Source organism: Nyctibius grandis, chromosome 2 (genome assembly GCF_013368605.1).
Source record: "Nyctibius grandis isolate bNycGra1 chromosome 2, bNycGra1.pri, whole genome shotgun sequence".
In the NCBI taxonomy this organism is placed as follows: domain Eukaryota; kingdom Metazoa; phylum Chordata; class Aves; order Nyctibiiformes; family Nyctibiidae; genus Nyctibius; species Nyctibius grandis.
This window is the reverse complement of record NC_090659.1, coordinates 38936458-38960335: the sequence shown is the minus strand read 5'-3', so window position 1 is coordinate 38960335 and position 23878 is coordinate 38936458. Positions and strand designations below refer to the sequence as shown.

General features: G+C 42.3%; 2 protein-coding genes across 2 annotated transcripts in view; one reads left to right on the top strand and one right to left on the bottom strand.

Moving 5' to 3' along the window:
- The first annotated feature begins 1589 nt into the window (after window positions 1-1589).
- On the top strand, window positions 1590-20770 carry ZRSR2 (zinc finger CCCH-type, RNA binding motif and serine/arginine rich 2). Its single transcript, XM_068417969.1, has 11 exons — window positions 1590-1666; window positions 3590-3669; window positions 3820-3919; window positions 4183-4291; window positions 4614-4700; window positions 6902-6940; window positions 8777-8892; window positions 12018-12231; window positions 14542-14597; window positions 14776-14885; window positions 15527-20770. The coding sequence occupies exons 1-11, from the start codon at window positions 1620-1622 to the stop codon at window positions 16006-16008; spliced, it is 1440 nt and encodes a 479-aa protein (XP_068274070.1). The 5' UTR covers window positions 1590-1619; the 3' UTR covers window positions 16009-20770.
- A 60-nt stretch (window positions 20771-20830) lies between these two features.
- AP1S2 (adaptor related protein complex 1 subunit sigma 2) overlaps window positions 20831-23878 on the bottom strand; it is a 31999-nt gene continuing 28951 nt past the window's right edge. Inside the window, exon 6 of the mRNA XM_068417982.1 lies at window positions 20831-22871. The gene's annotated coding sequence lies outside the window, so the exon portion shown is untranslated. The remainder of the gene's footprint in view (window positions 22872-23878) is intronic.

Here is a 23878-nt window from a genome sequence, read left to right as displayed (position 1 = left end):
GCATGCCACCAAGGAACTGATTACTGACAAATTCCATATTTTGACCCATCACATGCATGACGGTCTGTGCATTGTGACTCATTTCCTGCCATGAAATATGTTTACAATCAAGACAGGTAGTATGCCTCAAAAGTGATGATGAGAATATATCGGTAGCATCCATTAAATTCACCAATATACCTGTCTGGTGTGCCTCTGCTACACTTGGGCTGGGACTTCCCTCAACTCCTTGAGAGGCTGTAGGCCAGGGCACCCATCCATCACCTGTGTTCACAGCAGCCAAGAGACACACTAGAAGCTCGCCTTGTGGCAGGCATACTACACCTCACATTTCCACACATATTTTGCAAAGTAACCGATGCAACTTACAGAGCACAAGCTGTCAGCAGCCAGTTACAACTGGGGAGCATCCACCTAGCCCAGTCACTGCAACATGCAGAAAAACCCCAGGGTAGCTGTGACACTGCGTACCACGTGTGCTGCTTTACTCAGTAGGGCTGGGAAAACTATAGATATCGCAATGAAAGATTCAGTGGACTGAATCTTTTCTGCTCTTTAGTTTAGTGAATTGAAATTTAGTAAATTGAAAAGCTGGAGTCCAGAGGAGGGCCATGAAGATCATGAGAGGGCTGGAGCACCTCTCCTATGAAGACAGGCTGAGAGAGTTGGGGTTGTTCAGCCTGGAGAAGAGAAGGCTCCGGGGAGACCTTATGGCAGCCTTCCAGTACCTGAAGGGGGCCTACAGGAAAGCTGGAGAGGGACTTTTTACAAGGGCAAGTAGTGACAGGATGAGGGGGAATGGTTTTAAAGTGAAAGAGGGTAGATTTAGATTAGATACTAGGAAGAAATTCTTCCCTGTGAGGGTGGTGAGACACTGGAACAGGTTACCCAGAGAAGCTGTGGATACCCCCTCCCTGGCAGTGTTCAAGGCCAGGTTGGATGGGGCTTTGAGCAACCAGGTCTAGTGGAAGGTGTCCCTGGCCGTGGCAGGGGGGTGGAACTAGATGATCTTTAAGGTCCCTTCCAACCCAAACCATTCTATGATTCCATGAAGTTTAAAATGCTACTTTTCTGTGCGTTCACTGAATCCTAAATGCTTTTGACAGGAGGAATAACACAAACTCCTTCTAAGGTGTGAACACTTCTGGTCTTGTTTACCGAATTTTGCAAAGGTGGCTCTAACGATGTACAAGCACGCTGAAAGCAGCCGTACTACTCGGTGACACGCAATCACCCAAAGCGGGTTCTCCTCCCCCCCGCACTCACTACCCAGCCGGTCACAGCTGTAGCTTCACACGGTCACTGCGACCGGCTGAAGAGCGGCTGCAAAACCACGGCCGCACGCCACCAGCCCCTGCGCCTCCCGGCGCTCTCAGCGACCCGGTCCTGGCCGCCTGGCGACAGCAGGTGCCCGCGCTGCCCGCCCCGCTCCGCCCCCCGGGGCCGCCACCGCCCTTCCCGAGGCGCCTCGGGAGCGCCACTCCCCAACGGCCGCCCACTGCGCGCGCCTCGATGCGCCCCCTCGCCCCGCCCACCCGTCGCCGCTCGCGCTCCGCTGCCGGAAGGGATTTTGCGCCCTTCCGCCGTGGGGTCACGTGACATCCAGTTGGTAACGCAAGATGGCGGCGCCCATGTTGCTGCCCGAGTCCCCTCTGGGGAAGTTGAGGTGAGGCCGAGGCCGGTGGCAGTGCCGGGCCTCCCCGCCGCCTCCCGGGGGAAGGAAAAGGGCCCGGGGATCCCCGAGGAGGGTCACGGCCCAGCCCCGGCTAAGCCCGCCCGGCCGCGCGGCGGCCGAAGCTCTGGCGGCCTCGCGGCCGGGCCTGTGAGTGGCGCAGCTACGTGCGGCAGCGGCCATGACCCACCGTCGCCGCCGCGCGCGGGGGCGCGGGGCAGCCGGCGCCCGTGGGGGGCGGAGGCCGAAAGCGCGGCCTGGCACCGGGGGCGGCGATAGGGGGGCGCCCGGGGGGCGGGGCCGAAAGCGCGCGGGGCCGCGGGGGATGGGGGCGCGCGGCGGCGGTGGGCGCTCGGCACGGCACGGCCCGGTGGCGGAGGGAGCCGGTGCTGCTGGGACCCGGTGCTGCTGGGACCCGGCTGGGCTGGGCCGGGCCTCCGCTGCGGCCCGCTTGCCCGCGCTGCTGGCGGGCCGGGGATCAACGCCCCACGCCCGGGGGAAGCAGCGGCGGCGGCCGTGGGGCGGTGTGAGGCTCGGTGAAGGCCGCGTGCCTGAGCTGAGCCCTGTCCGCTCCGCCCCGCAGATGGTGGGAGCCCTGGTCCAGGCCTCCAGGTCTTTGCCCGAGTGGTCTTGCTCGCTAGTGCCGTGTGGCTGGAGAGGGAGTCGAGCCCCAGCCCTGAAGTGGCCGGGGCGTCGCTGCTCCTTGCGCTGCAGCTGTTTGCCCACCTCCTCGTGTGCTGCTGTGGCCAGAGAGTGAGAAAAGCTGCTCTCTTGTCCTTCCTTGGGCTTCAGAGCACCTTAGGAAGCCTGGGAACTGGGAAGGAGGTATCCTGGCTTTTCAGCCCTAAGCACCTGCTGGGCAGATGAGATTTGTTTCAGGCAGGTGACACTACAGGAGGAGTCACTAGGCTTGCTTGACCAAAGGTAGAAGGCTCAGATGTGGGCAGAGTATGCAGTCAGGCAGTGGGCTTTGAGGGCAAGCCCTCTGCTGCCGGGATAACCATGACGGTGTTATTGATGGAGTGCACAGGTGTGCACATGGTGATGTGAGTAACCCAGAACGGAAGCGGGTGGGTGAGGTTTTGGCTATCTGAATTACACCTATGGGATCTCTTAAAATTACATACTCCAAAATGGGAAGATATTGATCTCCCATCAATGTTTGGCATGGCAGAATGACAAGAGTTGAAGATCATCTCTTCCTCCTATTTTTCTATCATGAACTGGCTAGAAAGAAGAGAGCTGCAATGAAAAATGACAGAAGAGGAGTTAATAATGAAAAGGCTTTCAGATTCTTAAGGGGTTTTTAACCATAATAAAAGCATGGTGCTCTTTCTAGCCAGCCTTGCAGAACTGTCAGACAAGCAAGGATGAGTCTGGCCAAGCTTCAGTAGCAGAAGAGTAGACCTGAGCATTATCTATGGTGGTTGTTAAGAGTGTTTTTGTTATCTATACATTAAGACAGCCGCCTGTAGAGAATATCAAGGGAAAAGTGACTTAAAATTTCATAACCTGTAAGAGAGAGAAAGACTACAATGCTGAAGGGTGTGCCAAAATTATAGGTAGGAGATCCCCAAATTTTTCTCTCTAACCTTATCTAGTGACCAGGTTTCAGGAACTAAGGGAGATTTCTTGGAGTTGGTGATAATGCCAAGTACTACAGAGCTCAAGAAGGATGAGACCCTCTCTGTTGTGTCCGAAAGTGATTGTTGCTGCTGTCCACGTGTGGCTCTAACAACATAGCTACAGATTTCATTGTCATGCCAGATGTCCCTGTAGAGTTACTGTTTCATACAAATAGCTGCTAATTTTGCAGTTTGTGGGGTTTTGTACTGCTGACGTAAATTGAGTGCATGTATGACAGTAAAAATCCTTTGTTTGGCTGTTTTAATGTAAATAATATTCTCTCATTTTCAGCCATCAAAAATACAGAGCTATTCTGAAGAAAGAAAAGCGAAAAAAAAAGCGGCAGGCGCTTGCCAAACTAAGAGACTCTGGTAACTGTGAAGTGTTTTATATTGTCAGTGGAACTAGTAGTGATTCTTCTTTCTTTTTTCTTTTCATTTTTTAAAAGGATATAATTTTGTGTATCTTTGCTGACTATAATATCCAGTTATTTAGATGCATGGTTTTGTTTTTTTTCTCAGAAGCTACAGAAAAAGATGAATCAGTGTCTGAGGAGGAAGAGGAGGAATTAGAAGAAGAGGAGGAAGAAGAAGAAGAGGAAAAAAAACTTGAGGCAGAAAGGTGAAAAATCTAGAAGATGGCATATATGCAGTAGATATTTTGGTAGTCAGTTCTATTTTGATACTTTGAAAAGTTTCAATACATTCTGTAAAATAGAATCCTTTTTATATATTTCAGGCTACACAGTTTTTCTCTAAAGCCTGAATGATTCCTATGGAATTTTCTCTTGCTGAACTAAGAAATTTGAACTGTATGGATGACAATTGCATCAGTTGTAGGTAATCAGTAAATTTTGTCTAAGTAGTATCTGGTTTCCTTGGTAGACAAAAACTACATGAGCAGTGGTTGCTGAGAGAAGAAAAGGCCCAAGAAGAGTTCAAGCTTAAGAAAGAAAAAGAAGAGGCTGCAAGAAAACGTCAAGAAGAAGAAGAGGTGATGTATAAACTGAGTGTTAGAGTTGTGTCTGGCAATAAGGTAGACTTAGTGTAATTTCTGTTAGTGTTCTGTAGTGGACCCAGTTTTCTTGATGTTGGTATGTTTTAAAGTATAAGCTCTTGTTTCTTCCATTCGAGAAGAGCAAAATTAAAAAGGAAAAAAAAGACTTCTAAAAAGGGTTCTCATCCAGAGATGTAGTTGCTTATGAGTGGATGAAAACTTAATGGTCAAGAAGCTGTAATACAACATGTTAGTTTTGAATTTGACTGATTATATTGTTTCCTTAAATAATTTTTTAAAATATTTTTTTATCCTAAAGAGGAAGATCAAAGAAGAATGGGAAGAGCAGCAAAGAAAAGAGAGAGAAGTGGCACAACAGAAGCAACAGGAGAAGAGAGAGAGAGAGGTGATTCCTGGCAGTGGGAGGATAAACATGTTACATATCCTCTTACATTATCAGATGCAACAGTCTATGCATGTTGAAGAGGGATTTTATTTTAATTAGCAAACATATAAAAGTTAGTTACTACTTCTCTCCATTCTGTGTAAATTCCTGAAACTATTATTCACTGTTAAAGAGGATCTAGCAAATCCACATACCTGGAAGGGTAACTAGTTTTAATGCATCTGGTTGTTCCCTGTATGTAATTTTTTACATCAGGTAAATACAAAGGCATGTTGCGAATGCAGGTTCTGATATGTCCACTTTTTGCATCATGCATTAAAGATAATCCTTACTTAACGTCCCAGTTGAACACAGTGTTGAAGAAAGTGCCCAGTGAGGATACGGAACATGGAATTACATTGCTGCTGTTCCTTAACACAGTTCTTAATCAAAAGATGCATTACAGCTCTTCTTTACCTGACTCATCCAACAGGACGTATCTTTTTTTCAGAGCTCCTTGCGTGGAGAAAACAATGATACTGAAGCTACTAGTCACTGATAACATTTCTGTTAATGATACATTCTTCTTAAGTTTCAGAAGTTGAATGACCTGGATGTAAGATGTCCTGTACAGAAATCCAACATGAGGACTGGCCTATCGCCAGTAAAGGGTGATTGCAGCTTTCTAGGATCCGGTCATTTTAGCTTCTCCACAATCGCAAAAGATTCCAGTCATTTCACTGGGAGGTGTCTTGCTACTGTGTCTGGTAGCCACAGCAGGAGAAGAGACAGGAGCAAACAGTATTGTCTCCTGCATTTAATAGTTGGTTTTGTCACTGATTGCGTAGTGCTTGCATGAGGAAAGAAAAAGAACAGCAGTCGTTGTATTTCCTGTCTTACTTCCTCTTGTGTTAAGTGTCCGTTTTTCTCTTTGCAGGGTAGGGAGAGAAAATGATGGTCGCGTCCTTTATTTAAGGTTGAGATAGATATAGTTCCAAGGGAGTTGAACCATGGTAACAGCAGGATTTTGTTCCTTCCCTCTCCTTTGTCTGGGTTTGTCCAAGACCTCAGTGGCTAATTTGGTTCCCTGTACTAGGTGGAAGCCACTTTCTCTTTTATTGGTTGTTGGTTGGTTTGTGTTGTTTTTTTCTGGGTTACTGTTTTACTGGTTTAGTGAGCTAAGTTGGCTCATAGAGGGCATTGACAAGCACCCAGAGGGAAACTTGAGTACCCAGCTGGAAGTGGAGCCACCCATTTTGGCAGCGGAAAGTTGTTCAGTTGATTTGGCCTGTCTCTTGAAACAGCAGTTTATTCAAATTCTGACTTACTGATTAAAAAAAAAAAAAATTTTCTCTCCTCCCTAAGATCAGAAAATAGGTTTTCTGGTTTGGTGGTTTTTGGTTTTGGTTTATTTATTTATTTATTAATTTACTGACATACTTGATGATTAGTACCAGATGCTGTCTGGGTATTCATTTTGGATTGTATTTTTTAATTTTTATTTGCTTTTCCTCTTTTTAAATTTAATTAATTATCTTCCAAATTAGAAAAATGGTAGCATGTTTTCTTGCATTGTTTATGTTTAAATGTCTTTTTTTCTTGGAACTTCCTAGAATAATTTGTTGTAACTAATTTCCAGCCAGTTTTGGAGAGTGACTTTATTGTTTTGCTCAGCCCCCTTAGAAGAAGGAAGGGAAAGAATATCCTCATTGTTTTCCTGTATTTGTAAGGGTAGATAACTGAACTTACGATATTAAAGTTTCTTAACAGTTATATGTTTTGCTTTAACAGAGGCTCACTAAGCAATGTGTTTTTCTATGCGTTACATAGAATGTTTTAAGTTAAGAAGTTTAGTGCAACTAAATGATTATGAATTTAACTATAACCAGACTGAGTACTAGAGCAGGAGATATATTTAAGTATTCAATAGTTCAATGATAGTTTTAAAAAAAGAAAAAAAATGAAACAAAATTTTTAAGTTTTCTAGCATTTAGATTAGAAAATCATCTACATGAGGGTCTTGTCTGATGTATCCTTTAACAGCTTTGTAGGACATTAATTGCTACAGAGCAAAAGTAAAACTTCGTTTTTTAAAGCACACCCCATCAAACTTCTGTTACGCATAATCATTGAGTATTGTAAATTAGGTTCTTAACTAAAGAAACCAGATGTTTTGCGTGTCCTCTGGGTTTTCACTAGTCCTGTGTTTGCACCATTTATAGGCAGCTGTGCAGAGGATGCTGGATCAAGCTGAAAGCCAGGTATGCTCAGAGACTTTCTGAAAAAGAACTGGAAAGTAATTTAATTGCATCCGGTGTTTGCTTCTAGTGTATTGTCCATCTGCTCTCAAGAACCTAATGGCCTGAATAAATTTAATGTGTAGTGGCTTGCATGAGCTGTAAACAATTATTTACTGGGTGGAACATAATTAAGTGCATTTCTGGCTGGTTGGTGGCAGTGCAGTTGTGCATGCTCATTCCTGTTCAGGAGATCTGAGTCAAAATGAATCTGGAAATACTGCTGTGTGCTGTTGGAAAACACTATGCATGATGGTTTATTTGTGAATTAGAATTCTAAATAAATCTGTCAGTCCTTCTGGGTGGCAAGACAAACTTGTCTTTTTAAGCAGATGGCAGGCTTTAAATAAAAGGATTCAGCAGTAGAAGAGGGCACAGATCCTTAAGGAAAAAAAATAAAAGGTGGGGGAGGGAGAAGCTGACTGCTGCGGTGCCTGGAAGAGCATGGATCTCAAGCTGGCAGTGTGTAGTAAAGAAAACTGCAGCCTTCATTTGAATCTTAGAGAGGATGAAATCAGTCTTTCCTATTGCCTAACAGAATAACTTGGCTTTTTATCCCTGTCATACGGTTAAACTTGTGAAGATTCTTGCTCTGCTTAAACCACTGCATGAATGTGAAAATTTAAGTTTTAACCTAATTAACCCATTGTATGTTGATTGCCATAGCTACATTGGACTTGCATTCAGTTCCAAATTATGTTTAAGCAGATTTTTAGGCACAGGGAATCTAACTCACTTATTTTGTAATATGGGTAGAAAAATGCTCTGAACTATTACCTGCCCAGAGCTCCAGATGTATTAGCAGCCATTTCTGCAGGGGAATAGGCAGAAATGTGGTATGTGAGAGACTTCATTATAGTATCAGTTCAGGGTTCAGTTACTGTTGACACTGTTGAAGTGACAGTGCTGTTTTGTTGAAAGAAAATGATGGCTCAGAGTCGTGAACTGAACTGGTAGCAGGGTCAAATGCTGCTTGTAAATAAACACAGTTTTCAGTTGATTTAAAACAAGAACTTAGGCTAGTGAGCTTTACAGATCTTTTGGCTAACAAAATTAAAATTCCATTTTTAAGCTGTGTGTTTTGTTTGTAGTCAGTCAGCGCTTGCAACTTGATAATTCCATTTTGAATTATAGAAATCTTAATGGCCTGAGGTGTGCAGTATGGAGGCTTTTCATTCCAATACTATGAATGTAATTTTTTTTTAATGCTGGCCTTTGGCAGGTTACTTTTATTTTAGTCTTTTCTAGCTGCATAAAAAGTGATAGTGATAACCTTACTGAGCTTTGAGCTGTTGCAAAGACATGTAAGTAAATAGTCCTAGCTTTCTGTCTGCCAGGTGTATAAAATGCTCCTCAGTGGGTCCTAGAGTGAAGTAGGTAATGGACTTACCTGAGTGGAAAGAACCTGTCCCAATATTTGTAGTTCTCATAGATGACAAATGAAATTGTTGTTTGAGGAGCAAATATTATTGCAACTCTTTTGGTTCTAAAATCTTAAGCTTTTCCTTTAGCAAAAGAAAACATCCAGTTTGGTGATTTTTTTGTTGTTGTTGTTATTAAAAACAAATCATGACTATAGACTTGTTCTTAAAACTGAACAATTATCAAGAAAAGAGGTTTCTATCACCAGAGACCTCAGGCACTGGGTAGCTTTATAAAACAATGCTTAAAATAGGTTCAGCTTGCCTTGTAGTAACACAGTGCTCATAGTTGCATGTGGATTTAATTGGTAGTTTTATTTTGACATTACATCTCTCTCTTCTTCTCTAACTTCTGTGTATTTTAATGTTTTTTCCACAGCTGGAGAATGGTGTGACCTGGCATAACCCAGAGCCCCCGGAGAATATAGGAACAGAGAAGGACAGAGCGAATTGCCCGTTCTATATTAAAACAGGTTCCTGCCGATTTGGAGACAGGTAATCAATTGAATATTTACCAGCATAGAAGTGTTTTGGTGAGATGAAAGGGAAGCAACTTCATTAGGTTATATGCAAACTGAAGAAAAATTGCTATATAAATTACTTTCATGTGTTTGGATGTGGTTCTGTTATTCATGATGGAACTAGACTTTGAGAGCAAAAGCATTGCCTGGCTGGAATTGAACTGTTTAGTGTTATGGCATATTATTTGTGGTGCATTCTGGATACATTGGTCAAACTGACTTTTCCTTAGCTCCGACAGATGCACAGATACATTCAGACAGAATATATTTGATTTCTGCTATTAGTACAGGCCTGATATGTCAGATGTTGGTTTTTTATCTTGTCTAATTTGCATATGCCGCATCATCTAAAAGATGAAATCGAATCTCAAATGAACTAAAGCAAGTTAAGGTACATCTGCACATTTGGGAAAGCTGTTGTGTAGCTTCCAGAATCCTCCTTTTTGCAGACTGTTTAAATGCATGATACATTCATTCTTGATTCTTGTGTACTGTTACGGGTGCGCTGTTTCGGAAGGGAAGTATAGTAAAAGGCAAGAGAGAGAGAAGGACAAGATGATCAGAGATGAGGAACAGCTGCTGCTGGAGGAGTGGCTAACTAGTCTAGACTCTACTTTCAAAGAGATGGTGGAAGAGGGCTGTGGTAGATGAACATTGAACTCATGAGTAGGATGGGAAGGATAACATAGTAAGAGCTATGCAATTGCTAGGGTAAAACCCATGGGACAGGGTACTAGAAGTTAAGGGGGCCCAAGATAGTTGGTTAGCATTCAAGGACTGCTTCTTCCGAGCTCAAGATCAGAGCATCCCAGCAGGTAGGAAGTCAAGGAAGGGTACCAGGAGACCTGCATGGTTAAACAGGGAACTGCTGGGCAAACTGAAGTGGAAGAAGAGGGTGTACAGATCATGGAAGGAGGGGCTGGCCACTTGGGAGGAATATAAGTCTGTTGTCAGAGGATGTAGGGAGGCAACTAGGAAAGCTAAGGCCTCCTTGGAATTAAACCTTGCAAGAGAGGTCAAGGACAACAGAAAGGGCTTCTTCAAATACATTGCAGGTAAAGCCAACACTAGAGGCAATGTAGGCCCACTGATGAATGAGGTGGGGGTCCTGGAGACAGAGGATAACACGAAGGCGGAGTTACTGAATGCCTTCTTTGCCTCTGTCTATACTGTTGGAGGCTGTCCTGAGGAGCCCCGGACCCCTGAGGCCCCAGAAGAAGTCAGGATAGAGGAGGAATCTGTCTTGGTTGATGAGGGCTGGGTCAGGGACCAATTAAGCAACCTGGACGTCCATAAATCCATGGGCCCTGATGGGATGCACCCGCGGGTGCTGAGGGAGCTGGCAGAAGTCATTGCTAGGCCACTCTCCATCATCTTTGCTAAGTCGTGGGCAACGGGAGAGGTGCCTGAGGACTGGAGGAAAGCGAATGTCACTCCAGTCTTCAAAAAGGGCAAGAAGGAGGACCCGGGTAACTATAGACCGGTCAGCCTCACCTCCATCCCCGGAAAGGTGATGGAACAACTTGTTCTTGGTGCTGTCTCTAGGCACATCAAGGATAGGGGGATCATTAGGGGCACTCAGCATGGCTTCACCAAGGGGAAGTCATGCTTAACCAACTTGATAGCCTTTTATGAGGACGTAACCCAGTGGATAGATGATGGTAAAGCTGTGGATGTGGTCTGTCTCGATTTCAGTAAAGCGTTTGACACGGTCTCCCACAGCATCCTCGCAGCTAAACTGAGGAAGTGTGGTCTGGATGATCGGGTAGTGAGGTGGATCGTGAACTGGCTGAAGGAAAGAAGCCAGAGAGTGGTGGTCAATGGGACAGAGTCCAGTTGGAGGCCTGTGTCTAGCGGAGTCCCTCAAGGGTCGGTACTGGGACCAGTTCTATTCAATATATTCATTAATGACTTGGATGAGGGAATAGAGTGTGCTGTCAGCAAGTTCGCTGATGACACAAAACTGGGAGGAGTGGCTGACACACCGGAAGGCTGCGCAGCCATTCAGAGAGACCTGGACAGGCTGGAGAGTTGGGCGGGGAGAAATTTAATGAAATATAACAAGGGCAAGTGTAGAGTCCTGCATCTGGGCAAGAACAACCCCATGTACCAGTATAAGTTGGGGCAGACCTGTTGGAGACCAGCGTAGGGGAAAGGGACTTGGGGGTCCTAGTGGACAACAGGATGACCATGAGCCAGCAGTGTGCCCTTGTGGCCAAGAAGGCCAATGGCATCCTGGGGTGTATTAGAAGGGGTGTGGTTAGCAGGTTGAGAGAGGTTCTCCTCCCCCTCTACTCTGCCCTGGTGAGGCCGCATCTGGAGTTCTGGGCCCCTCAAGAGTCCCCCCCTCAAGTCCCTGTTCAAGAAGGACAGGGAACTGCTAGAGAGAGTCCAGCGCAGAGCCACGAAGATGATTAAGGGAGTGGAACATCTCCCTTATGAGGAGAGGCTGAGGGAGCTGGGTCTCTTTAGCTTAGAGAAGAGGAGACTGAGGGGTGACCTCATTAATGTTTATAAATATGTAAAGGGCAAGTGTCATGAGGATGGAGCCAGGCTCTTCCAGTGACATCCATTGACAGGACAAGGGACAACGGGTGCAAGCTGGAACACAGGAGGTTCCACTTAAATATGAGGAAAAACTTCTTTACAGTGAGGGTGACCGAACACCGGAACAGGCTGCCCAGAGAGGTTGTGGAGTCTCCTTCTCTGGAGACATTCAAAACCCGCCTGGACGCGTTCCTGTGTGATATGGTCTAGGCAATCCTGCTCCGGCAGGGGGATTGGACTAGATGATCTTTCGAGGTCCGTTCCAATCCCTAATGTTCTGTGATTCTGTGATGTTACTGGTTTCTATAGCTTTTGCAGACATGCTTTTTTCAGCAACAATGTATTTATGCATGGCAGAAAGCATTAAGGTTATACGCAAACGCACTTCCAAAAGATCCGTTTTAATAAGTGAAATATGTTCATCTTCCACTAATGGATTTTCTTTTGTAATAGCTCTTACTCAAAATGGCAAGTGTTTGAAGTTTCAACAAGTGCATCTTCTGCTGAAAGTGCTGATCTTTTCACGGTTCCTTTTTCACTACAAATGTCCAGGTGTTCTCGCAAGCATAACTATCCAACATCTAGTAAGACACTACTCGTTCGAGGGATGTTCATTACGTTTGGCATGGAGCAGTGCCGGAGAGATGACTATGACACGGACGCGAGTCTCGAGTACAGTGACGAGGAGACTTACCAGCAGTTCCTGGAGTTCTACGAGGACGTGCTCCCCGAGTTTCAGAACGTGGGGAAGGTTGTTCAATTCAAGGTATGCATCTGAGTGTAACAGCTTCTTAAATATATAACATATACTACGTAAGTTTTGTTTTACTAGCCTTAAGAGGAATTCTGTCCAGCATGCCCTAGCTAAATCCCACATACATTAGAGAACTATACAGTATCCTTAGAGCAAACTGTGCATCTGTTATGGCACCTGTAAACTTGTCAGTGCTGTTAGAGCATTGTCTTACTCTGTGTGAATCTTCTTTCCTGTTCCCCTGAACTGTTACAAAAGCTTGTGCTTTTATATTGCAAGTTACTCATACTGCTGAACAGTCCACTTACCTCACAGTCCCTTCTTTACTTAGCCTGTGGTAAGCCCCAGAGGGTCCACTAAGACTGTTAGACAATATAAATCTATCTGGGCTATTGTATTTGTGCGTAAAGAATGAAATAGTGGGGGTATAAAATGTATTTGGAGTGTATACCCAAACAATGTCAATTTAGGACTGGTTGGAAAATAAAATCAAATGACAATGAACTAAAAAGGTAGTAGATATTTCAGTACGAGGAATTATAAAAAGGTAAGTTACACAAATGATGTTGAGATTTGTCATCTATCCTTAGTTTCTGCGTTTGATTTCCTGAATGTTCTTTCCTGAATTTTTCCCATTTATATTATGATTTCTTATGGGGGAAGAAGAGGGACCTGTAAACAGAGACCTTGGAGATGAATGATGTGTGTTAACAGTCCCATGTCGTCCCAAAATCCTCAGCTTGGATAGTGAAATCTCCTTGTAGCAGAACCTACTGCAGCATCCCTTTCTGCTTGTCATTCCTGAGCGTCTTCCTGCAGTCACCAGGAGGCACGCAGTACCTTTTCTCCTTTTGTTTCCATCTACTGACAGCTGCCTCAGAACTGAGACTGTATTAGCATTTCAAGCAAGAGGAAAGTAGCAAAAGTGAATTTTCAGTATTTGTATAATGAACTTTGTAGGTAAGAAACGTTCACTTGTTTGGAAGAGTGTCCCCTCCATATTTTGACTCATGGGATACTAGCAAGCTGTGCTCTATCACAGAAGACAGGATGTAGATTCCCAATGGAGCATGGGTTGAAATGCTGTCTTACCATCAAACTCAGATCCTCAACTTTGTATCGTTGTTTGTATTGTTGTATGCTAAGCTGCACATACTTGGGTCCCTATGACTAATAACAGGGTAAGAGCTTTTGGTGTGGTATTTCTTAGCTTCTGAAGCAATTGTGCACTGTAATAGGATTCTTGTGGGCATTTTCATTATATTAGAGATGCTTAGAAATTATGTGTTGGCTGCAGGGATCTTAGGTGTGATTGAGTTTACCATTTAGAATCAGATTATACACACCTCTCTTCCAGCTGACTTCCCTTTCCAGTGTAGCGCAAGGTTTTATTCTTGCTATTCTTTCTGGGAAGCTACTCCAGAATCTGGCAGACCCTTACAAAACACACTTCTTTTCCCACCCAAAAGTGTCCATGGCGAAATCATTTTTGCTTGTTCTTGTGTTGATGTCGTTTATCTCAAATTGCTTGACTGCTTATCCTGTAATATTTAATTATACAACTGCTTGTTGTTGTGTCTGAAGCCCTTGCCTAATCCAGTGCACGGAGAGGTATTCTCTGAGAGTCAGTCAGGGTTCAGTGATGAATGGAGCCACTTGCCTCATTTGGAACGGATATCAGAAGAGGCCTGGGGGCAAAAGAGGCTGGGCTCACAGTTCTGCCCTGGAGAACTGGGTTCTAGCCTGCTTGGGCCTGCCCATCTCAGAATCTTTTGTAACTAGCAACAAGCTTTTTGGAAGTTAAATTGTGTATTTTTGAGAGCTTTAGATATATTTTGAATGCTAAATCATTATGAAAAAAGGTGTTTCAGAATTGTACAGTGAAAGCTAGTGACTTCAGCTTTTCTAACTCATCTCACAGGGGTGCTGTGAAGGTAAATTGTCCTAAAGAGTCTCTTACCATAATGAATCCCACATTTCCACATGAGGATACTACTAATTGTTTTCAGAGCAGGATTTGGCTGTTGCAGAGTAGGGTTGGCCCAGAGAAGTGGAAGACAATTGAGTACAAGCTGCCTTGTGGACTAAGTGAAGCAGAGGTCCCAGAGTTAATCAAAGCATAATGCTGGAAACAGTCAAACATAAGCCAGAAGGGCTTTTTTTTTTTTTATAAAAAAAAAAAGTAAGTGCTCAGAAGAAAATCATATATAAGTTCATATTGATGAGCTATCATAAATCAGAATGGCTGCCATCTCAGCATGCGTGGGCTGCTGTATAGCATAAACCTTCCATTGTGTTAACTTAATGTTTCCATCTGCTTAGGTCAGTTGCAACTATGAGCCTCACCTGCGAGGAAATGTGTATGTCCAGTATCAGTCGTAAGTAACTTGCAATCTTACTAAGTTTTAGAACTGAACTCCAAAGTCCAGTAATGAACACTGTTTGTATAATCCAAGTGATTCATTCTCATACTGTAATGGGAGCCTAAAATTGGTAGGTAACATCTTACATGATTGTATGGTGATAATGCTATGTGTCATTTTTATTTTTTTAAAGGGAGAAGGACTGTCAGGCAGCTCTTGCTCTGTTCAGTGGACGATGGTATGCAGGCCGACAGCTTCATTGTGAATTTTGTCCTGTGACAAGGTGGAAAACTGCTATATGTGGTGAGTCACATAAACACTTGGAAAAGAGAATGTGTGTTATTGAAAGCGTACTTACGGAAGTGAAAAAGAGGGAATTAGCCTGTAGCTTTCAGATCTGCTTAATGTTGCAGTTCATTTCTGTTTGGAAGACAAATATACTAACTTGGTTGTGTAGATCTGGGAAAGAAAGGGCATATTCATACCATGTCACGTAAGTGTCTGAATCATTCTGGTGGATTTACCTTGGACTGGAAAGGAAAGTTTGGATCCTAGCTTTGGAAATAATTACCTTAAGGTGGAACTACAGGAAGTGCTAAATTATCTCTTTAAAAAGCAGCAGCAGTTTCTGAACCATCAGTGGTTCTTAGCAGTAACTACGGCATTTGACTTATCTAAATTTACATTCTTAGATTAAGGTAGTAAGATTCTTTATGAAAATTGGTTTAAGGTTAAACCTTCATAGCTGTTAAAAAGTTAATTCCAAGAGAAGTACATATTGAAAAATAATCTTGCATGAATTAAATTGATAGGTGGTCAGATGCATGTTTTTCTGTCTGAAGAAGCAAAATTCAGTTTAATAAGTTTCTTTCCAGTAGGTACATAATGAAGAAAGAGATTGAACAGCTCTGGTTCATAAAAAAGCAAACCCTAATGTGTTGCAGGCTTATTTGAAAGGCAGAAGTGTCCAAGAGGGAAACACTGCAATTTTCTTCATGTATTCAAAAATCCAAACAATGATTTTTGGGAGGCCAATAGAGACATACGTATTTCTCCTGAACGGACTAATCAGTTGTCTAAAAACTCTGAAAGGAGAAACAGAACGAGCCATCGTGATGACTATTACAGCCGGTCAAGGAGAAGGGGCAGCCCAAGCCCAGATCACTCATACCGGAGAAATGGAGAATCCGAGAGAAAAAAGAATCGCCGCAAAAACAAGAGAAGGCGCCGGTCTGGCAGGTCAAGAAGTCGAGAAAGGAGGAGGTCTCGCAGCAGGGGGAGAAAGAGGAGAGGCCGCAGTCGCAGCAGAAGTCATAGTCGAACACGGAGTAGGAGCAGAAGTCGGAGTTCCTCTCGATCCAGGAGCAGGGGTAAAAAGAGATCAAGCAGCAGAGGAAAAAATAGTGAAACTCCCAAAACAAAGTGAGAATTACTTTTAGAAGTTGCTAATTGATCAAACATAGAGCTGACAAAGAAAACTTTCCAGTAGGGCACCAGATATATTTGAGTTTCAAATAAAAGTGTTCTTGCACATTAAAATGTTTCTTCCTAATAAAGGAACCTAGTTTATTGTGTGTTAAGCTTCAGAAAATTAAAAGTTCTATATAAGGTGTGAATGTCAAGTACTCTAGCTACTCTGTCCCTCTGAACTGCTGCAACATCTGGATGCATACTGAGTACAAATAGAAAGAGAAGTAAAGCTTATTTGGTATATGCTTATTTCTGTGTTATGTGTGTGTTAAGTGTTTACTGTCCCTGTAAGGAGTTAGTACAGAAGAGCCAGTGTGGTGTAGATTCACACCACAGCATACTGCAAACTGAAGTCTGTGTAGAAGACTGCCATTTATATTTTCCATTTGTTTATGGGAAATCTCTTCCTAGACAAAGTAAATATAATCATGTTATGAGTTGGGGAAAAGGGATCTAAAAGACATCATTGTTTGATTGTACAATACTTGCCCAGTAGCAGCTTTGTGGTCATAAGTGTTGGATTTTTCTCTCTCCCCTGACTGAGCTGCTGAGCTAATTGCCTGTAGGGATTGCAGTAGACTAAAACCAAGTAGGAAGTACACAGAAAAACAATCAATTTATTCAGTACCTTAATCCTCAAGTAAGAGTGGAGACCATGCACTTGTAATCCTTGAGTGAGGATAGAAAATACTTTGCATACTTCTTGGTTGCATACCATTTGTAGTTGAAAACAACCTGCCTAACCTGTGATGGAGTGGTGGAAAAGTGTACATCTGGTAACTGAAGATGCATGTATGTAGTTGTGAAGGCTCCAGATGGTTGCAGAGTGGCTAAAGAAACTGAAGGTTTTATACCTGAAACAATGCTTGCGGTTTTTTGGAGAGAAGGACTTGACTTAAAGCCTTTTTAGGCTTATTTTACAAACAGTTTAAGGCACCCTACTGCCTGGCTTCCCTACAGTCAAGGTGAAGAGCAGGGTACATAAAAATGAAGTTATATCAGGACAAAACTGTTTTGAAATGACAGCTGTATTAGCAAAGTACTTGCAATTAGATAAATCCTTTCATTTAAAAATGAAGAAATTTTTGTAAGATTTGTGCTGTTAGTTGGACTGTACTTCACACTGCTTAACTTCAGGTATTTAACTTGGGCACCCTGGTGTCCTTAGATGCTTGGAGAAAGCGGGTAGTGGCACTGAAGGTGCAAGTGCCCTGAACGGTCTGCAGAGATACCTCCCTCTCTTTAGCCTCTCCAAAGAACTTGGGCTCCTGCCTTTAGAGTACAGTTCAGACCACCTCAGTTAGAAGAAGCCTAAAGTAGACGTGAAGTGCTCCCAAATTGTCGTTACGACTCCAACAATGTAACATGAAGTCCCGTAGAAAATCTGGATATCCAAACTTTACGAAAGCATTCCTCACAGCAACAGCATTTTTCACCCAGGAGAGTTAAGAGTGAATGAACATTGCTTCTGGATATAATATATATATTTTTGCTTTTCTAAATGCATACTGCACCTAGCATGCTGATTATACGTTTTCCTTCTTTCATGTGTAACTGTTGTCCAATATGGAGTAATACAACAAAAGTGCTATATATTGATGTTCAGTTCAAACCCGACTTTCACTATATATTGTCATAACTGTAGAAAAAATTGTAGCTTAGTTAATTTGATTAAATGTTTTAGTTATTAACAGAAGTAGGAACTGTAATTTAATAGCATAACTTTTGAAATGATAACTTGGTTTGAAAGGTATATTTCCAAGGATAGACAGCACTAAGTTTTAAATTGTTTTTGAGAAATCTGTGACCAACAGTTTCTCGTAATGTATCTTTTTCTGACTAGACCTTACAGAAGGGTTTTCCCCAAGGTTTCTATTTTTTCATAGATGCTCACTTGTCTAGTTGGGTCACTTGTGCAGAATGTGGCAAACTCTGGTTCAGTTCCCTGGAGCAGAACTGAACTGGCGTTTCCTACTTGCCGAGAGGCACCACCAGCAGGCCCGTGACATCTTCCTTTCACTGGTGCTGCCTGGTGTCCCACAGCTCACGCTGCTGAACTAGCCTAGGTGGAGGAGTTGACTTCTGCCATCTGTAGTACGTTGTACGTCCCATGTCGTGTGGCAGGCTATTGCTGAGCGTTACCTGAGCGAAATCAATTACTGAGCTCAAACAGAAGTGGTAGAATGGGTGGTGGGAACCTGTGACCAGTCGGGTGAAATAACCAAAGCAGGCCTCTGTGGGATTAGAAACCAAGTGCCAACTGAGACCTATGTGAGAATTCCACAGGTAATTAGGCTCCTTGTCCCCACAGTTTTGTAATGGTATCTGGGAAGCTGAGCTGCTGTATTTTTTTTAAAAAAGGTTCTTATAAAAAAAAAGACTTGCTCAGAGATGCATGTAAAAATTTAAATATACTTTATTTCTGCTACTGTAATGCTGAAGCTTCAGCTTTTTTTCTTGAGGTCTGGACCCAAACTTACTGGTTGTACCTGTGCAGTGTAGGACTGGTAGCTGTAATTATAGTTCACTTTCACATGCAGTCTGTTTATGACACAGAAATTGAGTGCTGTAGATCTGACATGTAGTTTGCATTTGTTAGCATGAAACCTGGAATTCAACCACTTTTCTAACTTCAGAGTTCATATATTTCGGTATTGTTTCCCTACTTCATAATCATAAGTAGTGTTATATGCATGGTTTTGTGTTTCCTTATTAGCGGAGTGAGCTATTTATTCTGAAGAGACAAAGAGACTAGAACTTCTTAAATGTTAAGCTTAATTCTTTTTTTTTCCAAAGGGGAGAAGCCCCAGAAGAACACAGAAAGGATTTAAATTTGCAAGGAATAGCTTGTTCACACGGCGTGTTTTTCTGCGTATTCCACATAAAAGGACCTTATAAAGTGAATTAATATTGGCCAAGTTTTGTTTTGTTTTGTTTTTAATGACTGCTTAAAAGCAGTGGCTTTCAAAATTCTTTTTTTTTCTGTTGTGAATTCTGCAAGGATCACTGAGGTGCTTTAGAGTGACTATGAAAGTGGGCATTTACAGAGAGCTGTGAGAAGGGGGTTAGGGCAGCAGTGGGGCCCCTTCCCCCGGGGCCTGCCAGACAAGCTCCTTCAGCAGCTAGGATGGAGAGCGGGCGCTGCTCCTGCCCTTCTCCCATGGAAGAAGGAACGCAGCCGAGCCGGGCAGTAAGATCACATTTTTCCAGTGGCAGACGGGGAATAATGACAGTGTGGTGGGGACTTGTGCAAGCACAGGCAGTATTACTGCCCAGCAGGGTCTAGGCATCAGGGAACTGGGCTTGCCCCCTCACAGCAGCAAGCCCTCGATCGAGTTCTGGCTGGCAGCTACTTCCGTGCCCTTTCCCTTTCTGTCCAGGGCAGCTAACCACCATCACAGAGGGTGAGAAGAGGCAGCACACGTCCAGATGCTGAATGCAAGGCTTTCCTTCGTTTTGGGGGGGGGAACAAGCACACAGGAGAAGGCCTTCCCTCTCCAGCCCTTCCTTTGCCTACAGGGCAGATGCTCTGAAATGCATCCTAAGAAACTTCTCAGCTCTGTGTCCTTTGATGATAGGATGTCTTTCTCTGATTCAGTTTTGCATTACCACATTCAGTGTATCAGAAATTACCCTGAAGTTCATCAGTGACATTCCTGTGTGCTAAGTAATATTTTTTTCAAAACAAATGCAAGAGCCTGTTTAAAGATGCTACTGCTTCCTGTCCTGGATCAGCACTTCTTACAAAACATGGAAGTCTATTCTAGTTAATATAATAAAAGCTTAATTTACTTTCTTACATGATCTAAAGCGTGCAGCTGATTTTGCTTTCACTGGAAGTTCTCTGTAATTAAAATAAACCCCTATTAGTTCACATATCCTTCTGTTCAACACTGATGTATCAGCTGAATTCACTACCAATGATTTTCAAAAAAAAAGAGATAACATTGACAAGTTACACTTCAGTAAACGCCAAGCTTGATTACAAAGCAAGCCATACAAGCATAACCCACCGCACCTGGTGACTCAACGAAGGCAGCCACAGGGTGACCATAATCATGGCGTAACTCAAAAGGAACAGCAGGTGTTCAGGAAAGCCTCCACAAGTTAAAAGATTGAGATTCAGTGACGAAACTGAAGACACTCAAGCCAACAATCGCTTGCCTAAACAATCAAGAAATTCTGATTCTTTAGCTCCCTCCCACCTCTTCCTAGTAAGGTAGAAATTTAAGAAAATTTTACTTTTGTATCAGATTTAAGAAATGCCCCAAGATGGTAAAGTTTTCCCCATGCTCTTGCTGATAACATCAACCAGTTCCGTTCTTTTAGAAAGCTGGAAAACAGATTAATCTGAGAAGTTCTTGGTTGAGATTAGGATTGTGAACATCACATTGACTTGCTCATAATTCTATGTAAGGAACTGAATATTGAGTTTGTATTATCCAGAACTGAATATTGAGTTTGCATTATCCAGAACCCTCTCTCAATCAACATGTGGTTTGTTTTAATTTTCAAATGAAGTGGCACTACCACATCAATTTAACATCCACTTTCATGTTTAATGTGGTAAGCCTTCCAAAAACTTGCTAATTTATTGCTTTCTGTACAATTTCAATGGATGTAAATAACTGATCTTGGACACAGTATACTCACACGTTTTTTAATAAAGTGCTCAAGAACAGGTTAAGCACTGTAATAAAATTTCCCTTTTTTTTTAAGCTAGCACGGAGTAGCCTCTTCTTTCCTCTGCAAAAAACAATTACATATAAACACACAGCGATGGTGTAAAAGTGGACATTTATTACACCTAAACCAATATGACAGACAGAGGTCAAACCGTTTATTTGTCACAATCACAAGAAAGCTTAATCCAGCCAAGCACGTACAAGTGACAGTGTAAACTTTAAAAACATCTTTAATACATATAAAATTGCTTCGAGTTTGACTTAAGGTAATTTTACCACTTCGGTCTCACACACAGGGTCATTCTGCTACCACTTTAACCTCATCTATCCCTGCACTTTGTGCTCTGGGGACATGTCCACTACTGCTTTTGCACGCCCTGGGTTAAAAATGGTCTCTAGCAATCGGGTGTGTTTAAATCCCAGAAAGGGCGTAAGTAGGCAAATTCTGACACTGTGAGTTCACAGGCTGTACCCTGGCACTGACACAGATGCGTGCAGACCCACCCCTGGCCCGCATGGCCCTTCAGCTGCCACAAGCATTTATGCTGGAATCTGGATCGGGGGACTTGCAAGTGGCAATGCTGAGCCTTTCCTGGTGGGTGAAATGGAACCTGGATGGCATCAAACCCCCAGCCTAGCTCTGCAGATGGCTGTGTAAATGCATATGCTAGCAGTGTGTGACTGCTTCCAGCAACATTGCCAAAGCTAAGCTTGGTGAAAACATGGCACTACTTCCTCAAGTGAACAAGCCAAAGCATGGACTCCTAGAGTGGAGTGACTGGGGAGTCAGAGGGGAACAGCCTCGCCTTCCCAGGGACCCTGCAGACACACAGTAGGACGTGGCTCCTCCAACGTGTGGCACTGACTCCTCAAAACTCAAAAACATACATGAATCAAATTTCCTCAAGTGAAACAGGTTTAGTTCATAATTACTGAAAGTCTGCTACAAGTGTCTAAATATTACTTGAGATAACTGTACACGATTTGCAGTGCCTCTAGTGTACAAATCTAATATTTAAAAGCTCTCACTGCAAATTAGGTGGTTCAACTATACATCACGCAGGAGTTGTTGCAGAGGGGACATGTCACATGTAAGTCCAGAAAAGCAGTTAAAATGACATTGACGCTTACTGTGGTTTTTTTTTTTTCCAAAGGTCATACATCAATTAACACATAACTATAAAACACCAATAAATACAAATTAATTTGTAGAGTTTGAAAGAAAATAATAAAAAAATCCCTTTTGTAAAGCTCCTTCTTTCCGCTCTTCAAAAGTATCCAACTGTCATTATGCGTGTCTCTACACAGTCAGAAAGCCTACCTCCTTTCTTGAGTTTATGTTCAGAGCAAGCTAATATTAGATCTAAAAATAGTTTCCTTATTTGGGTTTTTTTTTTTAACCTACATGCATTCCCTTTTAGTATAGTAACTTGCACAGTTTTGCTCCATGTAGCTATACTTAAATACACCTTAATTTATAGTGAGTTGATCGGTTTACAGTTTTCTTGCAAAAAGCAGTATCACCTTAACAGTTTTTACCAGTTTGATATGCAGATCCTAACAGGATTCTTTGGTATAATGACAAATTCAGTAGTAAACAGCTATTTCCAATCTTTATGCATCAACTAAAATAAGCAGAGTTATCACAAGTGGTGACTAAAATGTAGATGAACAAGAGTCTTTGGTTGCATAAACACAATTTCTACACCATAACATTTTGTATTTGGAGTTGTCCATGTAGTTTCTTTTCAGTTAGATATGCTATGTCATAATGATACATTTCCTGAAGTCAAGTTTGCTTATAAAAACCAGTACACTTACTGAAGTCAAATGTAATTTTCCTATAAATGCAGTGAAGGGAGACACTCAGTCAATTTAAATCTAATTCCCTTTCATTTATCATTTTTGGACTTTAGTTTCTTGTTCCCTTTTCAAAGGAGTATTTTTCTTGTAGGCCTGAATGAAGCAGCTTAGCAAAACAGTAATACTGACAAACAGCATCCTACACCATTAGCTAAACATTACAATGAAGGCAGTGAACATTTACAGTATGAAACACTGAGATGTCATCAGCTGAAGTGAAGATTTATGTCAATCCAATTTCTTCAAGTACACTACGTGGAGTCTCTGCTTCCTATGGAGGGAAAATTTAAGACAGTGGTAAATGGACCCTGTGCTTCTATGGAACAATACCATACATGAGTTAGTATGAAAGATGCTTAATTAAAAAAGAAAAGCTGAAAGACATGAAAATATAAAAGTACTGCAGTTTGCAAACATGGTATTAGCTGCACTTCTCAAAGAGCTGTTAATTAGATTGTCATGGTTCACAGGAATAGCTGGTAGATTTTATTGCCCTTAAGCGCAATAAAAATAAAGCAATTCAGATGTACCAGCAGGGAACAAATCACAACCCAGTAACAGAGATATGAATTGGGGAGGGATGTGGAAGCATCTTGCAATGGAGTCAGTGATTTTTGTGGTGAATTGTTTCATAGGTCTCACAAATCTCTTAGGGAAGAATGAATAAAAGGATGAATGAAATGACTGATGACACTTAAGATACAGTATCCCTTAAGCTCTTTACAAAGAGCCTTGATTTTTTACACAGGTCCCATGCTTAGGTTCATAAAACCAGGTCAAGGTACTTTGGTATGCCTGGGGTTAATAAATAGACCCCTACAGAAGTGGAGAAACTGCCAGGATTAGAATTATACTATTCCAAACCTGGCATAAAGTTTTAGGTTAATTCTAATCTTAAAAAGCTTTGTTTAGATCCAGAGCAAGTTGTTTAATACAAAATGCCAAAGGGTTATCATCAGTTTTGTATTCATTATTCCTATAGCATCTGAAAAAAAACAGTAGTTTAATTAGAAACATTAGGCTGTCCTTTTCCATAATTATTAACAATACCATAGTAAATAAAAAGGGATACTGTGTCCTTATGGAAACATAAACTGTTTTAGCATCCAGAGTATGAATAAACTTACTTTAGCATCCTAAAACAAGATAGGTCATGAAGCAGGAAAAAAAAGCAGATAATAGTTAAGGCAACAAACAAATTATTTTTCAACTGCTTTCTAAATATTTATTTTAAAAAATGTCAGCAAAATACATAATTAAACACCTTAAATCTTGCAA

Excerpts from the sequence above, each read along its gene's own strand:
- ZRSR2 (XM_068417969.1), top strand. The coding sequence starts at position 1,620 with ATGGCGGCGCCCATGTTGCTGCCCGAGTCCCCTCTGGGGAAGTTGAG. Across the intron at positions 1,667-3,589 it reads TCCCCTCTGGGGAAGTTGAG|CCATCAAAAATACAGAGCTA; the intron begins GTGAGGCCGAGG and ends TCTCATTTTCAG. Across the intron at positions 3,670-3,819 it reads TGCCAAACTAAGAGACTCTG|AAGCTACAGAAAAAGATGAA; the intron begins GTAACTGTGAAG and ends TTTTTTTCTCAG.